We start from the raw sequence: 9,584 nt of genomic DNA on the forward strand, positions 1-9,584 counted from the left end.
CATTCAAATAAATATCCACCAACACGAACTCCTCCTTTCGACTTGGTGGTCGCTTCAGAAATTTCTTTAAAGATATTTTACACCTCCAACACCTTTCACAAATCATGGTGGCATGACAATGGTCTTTATCTACCACAACCCCATGGATATAATTATAATAACATCCACCAATCTCAGGATGTTGCAAAAAAAAAAAAAAAAAAAAAATCCCTATCTAGTGTGAAGTATATCAAACTAATCGTTTTAAGATAGTTGACACGTATCGATAGTTTAACTATCCCATACCATATAACATACCATAATGCTACATGTCCAAGTCCAAAAGGTTGGCTAAACTCATGTATATTTACCACATCCTATGACCATATGCTCACGAATCCTAGCGCACATAGCGCTACTACTCCATGCTATAAATACAATAGTTGACGGATCACATACGTGTACCCCAACCAAAACATAATCCCAATCCAGACTAATAAAATAAAAATAAAACACGTAAGATACATAAAATGACAAAAATGAAACACATAAGACACACAACCTAAAACAAAAATATAATTCTACTTAAAACTTCGTTCCTTCCAAAAAAGTAAGTCTCTTTTGGACCCAACCTTACCAAATTGGGTTCACTATTTCATTTTCTAGTTTCGTAGGTAATCATCCAACCTCGAAACCTATCCATTAAACATAACTTAAAAGCAACCTTCAGTCGTCTAAGCAATAACCAAAGCTTAACTCTTATCTTCCTTATATGCGAAGAACAAACCGTCTAACGTGGCTTTAATAAGCAACTTAGAATGTTACAACCTAATCCCCATACTCTCTAGAATGTGATATATAATCTGGTATTTCGTTCTGCGAAGAACTCCATCCGATCTCTAAATTCCTAAAGAGTATCTCATTCATATTTCTCTTAGAGATGCTATGTAAATTGACTATATATAAATTGGTTCACTCCAACTCTACTTGTATCCTTCATTCCACTATGAGTGAATCAAAATCATCCTCGTGTAATCCTTCATCCCGAAGATTTAGTATCCTTGATACTCTGAAATCTCCACCCTTAGGATCCTCTTCGGACTCCTACTCCCCACTGACCTCCTAGTTGAGATCAACTGAAGTCGTGTTGATCCCGATAGGCGGCGACCTAACACATACACCTTAATCCTCTCTTGGCTCATACTTTCTAAATAATGCCAACCTCAGAATTAAAACTTTGATCCCAAGTTCTATATCTGGCAAAGAACTCGATCACACACTCCTTTACTCTTTTGGGTCTCTATCGCTTTCGCCTTGGACCCAATCCTCCCTCCTAATGTCAACCATTCTGTATCTACAGAATATAATTGACATCAGCTCCTCCAAATGAACCGTAAATAGAGTACAACGATTCCTATTATGGCTCTAAGTTTTAGAGAGACGCAATGCGGAAGTCTTATAACGAAAGACACTCCTAAGGACACTAGAACCTGGAGTGCTCTGATACCAACTAACAATTTTGCATACGGTTAACGACTGGAAGGAAATAAATTGTTTAATTTTAATTTGACAATTTAAGGTGTTATTTATGTTCTAAATTAAATTTTAGATGCGTGAGGGAGTCTTTTAATTAATAAATTGGACTCGTAGCATAGTTTGTGGCTGAGTGCTTAAACAACAAAACAATATACAAGTATTCAACCTAGCTTGCTATTGACGGATAAAGGAACTGATTTGTTAGAATTAATTTTTAGCAAATTCTTGGATAATATTATGATTTTAAATCTTATTTGAATGCATGATAGAATAGTTGATTTATTAAAACTAATTTATTCATGCTTTGGATGCTTGTTGATGAACCGTTAAATAATACATGGTTTAACTTTTGGATTTAAATTGCTGAAATAATAAATATTCTTCTGCAATTGTTTGGAATGATTTTGGATTGTAAATTACTAACATGTATTTATATGTTGTAATTTACATGGTTTTGGATTTTAAATTGCTGAAACTTAAAACACTTTTCTGCAAGGATATGGATATTTGGTTTTGGACTATAAATTCGTGCTTAGTATTTATATGTTGTAATTTATATGGATATGGAGGATTGTATGCACCGGTATGGGACGGTGGCATACTAGGTATGGTTTAGCTCAAAACGTTAATTCCTACCTTATGGATTTTAATTGGTGAACAGTTCTATCTGTTTTATCAATTATATGGATTTTGTGGATTGTATGCACCGGTATGGGACGGCATCATACTAGGGATAGACTGATTCAAAATACTCAGTCCTACCTATTTTGGAATAAGGGTACGAATTATAAAAACATAATTCTCCTTATATTTAAGTCTGTGCAGTTGAATAAGCTGAACAACTTACTGGATCTCTTATAAGTTTGTGCGGCTGAATAAGCTGAACGACTTATTAGATTTCTTATGGATGGATATGAACGGATTTTAAATATATGGTTATGGTACCATGAGATGAGCTTGAGTCTCAGACTCTTCGGTTAGGGTGCGTATATGCAGTGGATGCGTAGCCGGCTATAGTAGGTTAAGGTGTACCCTGTTAGGTCTAGGTACTCATGCCCACTTTTGGGTGCGTTTTCGCATGTTACCTTCTATTCAGGTTGAGGCCTTTACTGTAGTTCAGTGAATGTCCCTTAGTGTGGATATATATATATATATGTATGGACTAGATAGTTATTGTTGAGATATCTAGGGTGTATCTGCATATCGGGTCACTGTTTGGATTGCAGTTAGAGAAGAATTTGCATCTGGGCCTGACCCACTCTTATTTTTACAGGTGTTCGTTAGTTCCAGTCTTAGAGCTGGATCGTGCTGAGTAGATACAGGCATTCACTCCACCAATGCTGTAGGATTTTGTTTCATGTTTTAGGCTTTGGTTTTTTTTTCTTCAGTCATTTAAGTTCAGTGGGATATTTTAGGGGTCCACTAGATGGATTCCCGAGTTGTATAATTTGGAGAACGATTTGTATTCGTGAAGGATCAGTTGTAACAGAATAGTTTTATTTATTAATAAAATTTTATTCTGAGGTTTCAGTTTTTGGATTATCATTGTAGTTTCTTTTCCGCAATTTATTTATTCCTGTTTTCTTAATTGTATTCTGTGTTCGTTAACTGCTAATTGGTTTGATATCCTCGGGTAATCGGGTGTGGGCCTGGCCAACCCGCATCTGGAGATCCGGGGGTATCACATAACATAAATCTAAAAATAAACAAAACAAGAACAGGTGAATAAAACTATGAAATCCTCTATTCTAATCCGATTAAAACATGCATCATTGTTTAATTATATTATTTAAGTATCCTGGAGTCTCCTATGCATGTATAGAAACACAAATCAAAGGGAGAGAGTATGAGAAGAACTTGCCTTCAAGGTTTTGGAATGAAAACCTTAAATCTCCTTTTTCTTTGATTTTTCGGTGACTTGTGCTGCTGTCAAACCTCTGCTACTCTGTGCTAGCCCACGCACAGCTCCTCTTTTCTTCTCCTTGGGTTTGGCATCCTCTCTTAGCCAAATCTCCTTCTTCCTTTCTTTCAGTTTTCTCTCAACTCTCTGTTATTTCTCTGCCTCTTTCTCTCTCTAATAATATATATCACGTAAATAATATTTAAGCCCCATCTTCTACAAACTTAATGAATATATATAGGCCTTCACTTTAGCCCTAATCCTATATGCACTCTACTTCTGCTCATAAATATAATATATACAACTATATATAAAATATAATATATTCAACTATGTCAATACGTGATTTTATAAATATAAATATACTATATATTTATAACTATATATATATATATATATATATATATATATATATATATAGTTATACAGACTATAATAATTAATATTACTAACTATTAACTTTAATGATAATAATTATTATATTCTCCTGATATATACATAAATATCCATATATATATGTACCACCAATCCATAGGTAACTATTTGTACCCTTTTAATCTCCTATCTAAATAGTTCATGCGACCCATGGGTTTGATCCATGACTACTCTCCATAACCATTAAAATAAAATAAAATAAAACAAACATTTAAATCATTCAATTCCTAACAATTAATTACTAATCTAATCAAGTAATAGAATCCAGACTAAGTTATGCCCTCGGTGGTCTTGGTTGGCTAATTATAAGTCTCATTATTTAGGAAAAGTGTGGTTTGGCTGGGATTCTTCTATGTTTGACGTGGTTTTACTTCAAGAAGATGCTCAGGCTATGTTATTTCAGGTTAAGCATAAAGTTTCTAGATGTTGTGTCTTTATTACTGCTGTGTATGCTGCTAATAGAGCTGTGGATAGAAGCTTATTATGGGGCATACTTAAAGTTCATGAAGCTAAAGTTACTGGTCCATGGATTACTCTAGGTGATTGGAACATGGTTAGGGCTAATTATGAGAAGAAGGGAGGTAAACATGTCTCTCAAAGTTTGTTAGATGAGTTTAATGGGGCTATTTATGACATTAAAATGGAAGATTTACCAACGAATAATGGTGATTGGTCTTGGTGTAATAAGCAAGGAGTTCAAACTAGAATTAATGCTAAATTGGATAGAGTTCTAGTTAATTCAGCTTGGTTGCATTCCTTTACTGACTCTAAAGTGTATTTAACTGCTGCTTCTCTGTCTGATCATTATGGTATGGATGTTCATCAGAATTTTGTGAGCTCTCTTGGACCTAAACCTTTTAAGTTTCTAAAAATTTGGTGTATGCAAGATGAGGTTAAGGAGGTGGTGGCTACATCTTGGAACATTGGTGTCTTTGGAAGTCCTTTACATGTTTTACAGAAAAAATTGAGAGAGGTAAAAAGGCTGTGAAAGAATGGAATGGCAAGAGAGGAATGCTATCAGATCAAGTTCAAATTGCTAGAGGGAATCTGATTAAAATCCAGATGGATTTGTTGAAGGAACCATTTAATTCAAATTTGATTAGTCAGGAAAAAGATGCCAGTGGTACTCTTCAACTTCAGTTGGAGTTAGAAGAAATATTGTGGGCTCAGAAGTCTTAAGTGGCTTAAAGAGGGAGACAAATGTACTTCTTTTTTCCATAATTTGGTGAAGCAGAGAAGATGTCACAATGCCATTATAGCCTTGGAGAATACCAAAGGGGAAAAATCTAATGACCCTAAAGTTATTAAGGAATGGTTAGTAGAATATTATACTGACCTATACAATGATGTGGGAGGGGTGAATGAGGAAATTCTGGAGCCTAGAAAAAGGCTAACTCAAACTGAAGGTATTGGTCTTGAACACGTTATATCTGTTAAGGAAATTAAAGCTGTGGTTATGCAGTTTAGTCCTGATAAAGCCCCAGGCCCTGATGGCTTTCCAGCTAGATTTTTTCAAAAATACTGGGGGATTGTAGGTCCAGAGGTGGTGAATGGTGTTGCTTATTTTTTCTCTACAAGCATGTTACCTAAAGGAGTGAATTCTACTTTCCTTACTCTTATATGTAAGAGTAATCATGGGGATAAGATCAGCAATTATAGACCCATTGCGTTATGTAATATCATATACAAGATTATATCCAAAATTTTGGCTAATAGGCTCAGTAGTGTTCTTCCAAATTTGATTGGGCCTGAGCAGTCTGCATTTATTAAAGGTAGGAGATTGCATGATAATTTTTGGTTGATATCTGATTTAGTAAAAAATTTTGGTAGGAAAAATGGTGATCCAACTGTTGCTCTGAAAATTGATCTTAAAAAGGCTTATGATTCAGTGGATTGGGGGTTTCTACAGAAGGTTTTATTGAGTTTTGGGTTCAGTGAGAAGTGGATTAGTTGGGTTATGGAGTGCACCTCTATAGCCAATTTTTCTATTCTTTGTAATGGAGTGCCTACAGGTTTTTTCTCAGCTTCTAAAGGCCTAAGACAAGGATGTCCCTTGTCTCCTCTCTTGTTTGCTTTTGTCACTGAATATTTCTCCAACCTTATTGTTAAAGCTATTGAGGAGGGGAAGATTAAGAGGTGTAAGGCTGTTCTCAAGACAGGGCTGAGCATTTCCCATGCTTTTTATACTGATGACTTGGTTATGGTGGTAAAGGCTGATGTGAGTACTTTAAAAGGTGTTGAAGAAGTCCTTCAGAGATTTAAGATTAGTGCTGGGCTTCAGGTTAATAAAGATAAAAGATCCATCATTTTTTCAAAAGCAGTGAGAGGAAGAAAAAGATTAGCAAGAATTTTGAATTTTCAAGTTGAATCTTTCCCTTTCAGGTATCTTGGATTACCTTTATCTAATAATTTACTTAGGGGTGGTGATTACAGAATGCTTCTTAACAAGGTTGATGCTCGATTAAGACATTGGAATACTATTAATCTCTCTTTAGCAGGAAGGTTAGAGCTTATCAAGTCAATTTTGTTTTCATATCTGTATCATTGGTTGTTTGGCTTCAAAATTCCTTAGGAAGTTAAGAATATGCTGGAAAGAAAGTTTAAGAAATTTTTGTGGAGTGGTAAACAAGAGATTAGAAAGATGTCTCAATTGAAGTGGAGTAAAGTCACATTACCTGCTATGGAGGGTGGTTTCAATATTAGGAGAATTATTGACATTGATTGTGCAACAAAAATGAATATGTGTTGGGACTTTATTCAGAAAAAGGATAAATTATGGATTCAATGGTTGCAAGCAATTTATTTAAATAAAATTGTGTTTTGGTTGGTGGTTCCAAAAGTTACAGATTCTGATGTTTGGAAACATATTCTGGGGGTGAGGGATTTGATCCTTGACAAGGTCTTATTTCAGGTTGGTGATGGTAATCATTTTAAACTTCTTACTGATCCCTGGTGTAATGATCACTATCTCATTCAGCTGTTTGGAGCTGTTAGGTTCAGAGGGTTAGATAGGCAGACAGAACTAGCTTCTAGTATTGATCATGGAGTATGGAGTCTTACTAAAAATCTTGAATTTACTCAGAATGTCATTCAGCAAGTGATTATTCATGAGGGTTCCGATCAAATTAAGTGGAAAGATGGGCAGTTCACTCTGAAAGCAGCATGGAATAGTTGCAGATCTTCAACTCAAATTGTGAAATGGGCAGGTTTAATTTGGAAAAAATGCAGGCCCAGAGTCACTATATGTGATGTTATTATTCTTCACAATAAAAATTTGTCATTTGTGAATCTACAAAAAAGAGGGTTACAATTGGTCTCGGTCTGTCATACTTGTTATGCAGGAGTTGATACTAATGATCATTTATTTGCCTCTTGTGATTTTGCTTCAAGGATTTGGAGAGAGATTTTTGAGCTGGTTCACATACAATGTCCTAGATTTTTGTCTTTGAATCAAGTGGTGGAGTGGTTTACTCAGTATACTGTGATAAAATCTACCATAGCCAACATTCTAAGTGGTATTTTTGCAGTAACAATTTAGAAAATTTGGTCTATAAGGAATAATGTGTTACATAGTGGGATTCAAGATCAACCTACTCAGGTGGTGCAAGCTATTATTTGGGATGTAATTACATACTCGAATATTAGTCTTGCTGATTTTTTGATAATTTTTAGAGGTTGAACTTTTCCTTTGAAGTGGAGGTTATATGGTAGTAACGCCCAGGTTCAGGTTCTGAAGTTCATGATTTTGTTCAATCTTGGGGAAGCAATTTGAGAGTTTGTATACACATGCATTGCTGACAAAATTGTATTTCTCTCAAGGTTAGTTTTCTGATTGATTACAGTTTGACAGCAGATTTTTGAGGATTGTTTGTGTTGTGTTGTCAGATTGGTTTTTCTTGGAATTCAAGTCTCTTTGATAGAATGGTTGAGGCTTGGAGAAGCAGATGTTTTGCTTCTCTCCTTGGGGTTCTTGGCTTGATCAAGTTGTGTAGGGCAGTTTATGCTCTTGTGTTTATTTGTTTTTGCTTTGTTTCTCTAAGGTTTTGTTGTTTTTTGTTTTTTACGGTATTTGGACTTAGTTCAATTCCTTATCTGTATTGGAGTTTATTCTCCTATTGTAATTGTACTATTTTGAAATATCTATATAAAAAAATCCCATTCAGGAAAAATAATAATCTAATCAAGTAAAAATCATACAAATAATTATTTAATTAACACACCATTTAAAATAAACAAATAATTCAAATAACTACATAAGCAAAGAGCTAATTAATCAAGTAAAAAAATAGTCAAGAAATCAAATAAATAATAAAAAATACAATTAAAACGATTAATAAAATACCGAGAATATCCTTTTAAAATTAGGGGTATTAAATTCTTCCCCCCTAACAAAAGGAATTCTATCCTTAGAATTCGCCCTCACCTTAGTCCATAATTTCTAGAAACTGTGAGCGAATGACATCCTCCCGTTCCCAAGTGGACTTAGTGTCATTATGATGGCTCTACTGGACATGCACTAATGGTATGACCTTATTGCGAAGAATTTGATCCCGACGATTGGTGTGTGTGTCGTCACATGTGCACTAAAGTTGCAATAAAAGTATGCCAAGTTTAAATTTATAAAGAGCCACTATTACCTCTAACTACTAATATAGCTAGGGTGAGTAGGGATCGTCCCTAGGGATTGGGGGTAATGCTAATATGGAAACAAGGTTAGATTAGTAGGTCGAGTGATCAAAAGGTGTTTTGATTTGTTAATTAAACTTCAATGTAAATAAAATCAATACAAGGCAATTAAAATAAATAAAGGGTAGAGAACAAGAGAGAGAGGTCTTGGGATCTAGAGGTCACCACTAAACATCACCATTCTAGACACTCAATGTGTAATGAATGAGGGGAAACATGTGTTGCAATACAAAGAGGTGTGATTGGTTGAATCAACAAGCATTGATGACTAATTAAGTATATAATGTCTAGACAACCTAGTGAATCACACAATATATCAAACTAAGCTATTATTCCTTCCTTTAAGCTCACAATCAATACACTAACAAGTTAGAGAATAATACTACTTGCATTCATAAGTATGGAACATCAAATAACAAGCATGGATTGTCCTCACATCTAAGAAAGTAAAGCAACTACACTACATCTAAGTTAAGGACATGAAAATTAAACTAATTAAACTAAGATAGAGGCATAATCCATCAAGAAATGAGTATGAACCATCAAACAAACCACAAGAGTATTCTATTCCTTGACAATCTCTATATTCATAGTATCAATACACATAGACATGCATCAATATCATAAAACCAAGAGATAAACACATAAACATCTATTCTAGCATACATAGACATATGGATAGAATGAAATGATCAATTGGAAGTATTAATCAACATAAATCATTGTAAAAACAAGATTCATATATAAATCAAATGTCAAGACAAGATTACAACACAAATCCCTTCAAAATACAAAACATTAAGGTCTAGAAGGCATGCTTAGGGCTAACTCTAGCCCCAAGAAGATGTTTAGCCACTCATTGATGTAGTCATCCAACCCTCAAGGGCCATCTCCATGGTAGGAATGATCTTATTCTTGAAACCCTAGAAGAATAGAAGAACTCCCAAAATAGTGTATGTCTCTCTAAGCTCTAGCCTCCTCTCCAAGATATGTGATATGAGATATATTGAGATATCTAAGTTATGATGAGATATTGAGATATCTAAGT

At 34.6% G+C, this 9,584-nt stretch overlaps 1 protein-coding gene across 1 annotated transcript; it reads left to right on the forward strand.

Moving 5' to 3' along the window:
- Positions 1 to 4,202: 4,202 nt before the first annotated feature.
- Positions 4,203 to 7,829, forward strand: LOC132272526 (uncharacterized). The gene is made up of 4 exons (XM_059773659.1): positions 4,203 to 4,823; positions 5,085 to 6,131; positions 6,423 to 7,056; positions 7,759 to 7,829. The coding sequence occupies exons 1-4, from the start codon at positions 4,203 to 4,205 to the stop codon at positions 7,827 to 7,829; spliced, it is 2,373 nt and encodes a 790-aa protein (XP_059629642.1).
- Positions 7,830 to 9,584: the final 1,755 nt, after the last annotated feature.

The sequence above is a fragment of the Cornus florida genome, unplaced genomic scaffold (assembly GCF_030987335.1).
Source record: "Cornus florida cultivar Cherokee Brave unplaced genomic scaffold, ASM3098733v1 CherokeeBrave_3.0.0_Hap2_Chr09, whole genome shotgun sequence".
Lineage (NCBI taxonomy): Eukaryota > Viridiplantae > Streptophyta > Magnoliopsida > Cornales > Cornaceae > Cornus > Cornus florida.

Bases quoted from the DNA above. Each gene is read 5' to 3' on its own strand.
- LOC132272526 (XM_059773659.1), top strand. From the start codon at position 4,203: ATGTTTGACGTGGTTTTACTTCAAGAAGATGCTCAGGCTATGTTATTT. The intron at 6,132-6,422 runs GTTAATAAAGAT...AAAATTCCTTAG, and splicing joins AGATTAGTGCTGGGCTTCAG to GAAGTTAAGAATATGCTGGA. The intron at 7,057-7,758 runs GTTTAATTTGGA...TTGGAATTCAAG, and splicing joins TCAAATTGTGAAATGGGCAG to TCTCTTTGATAGAATGGTTG.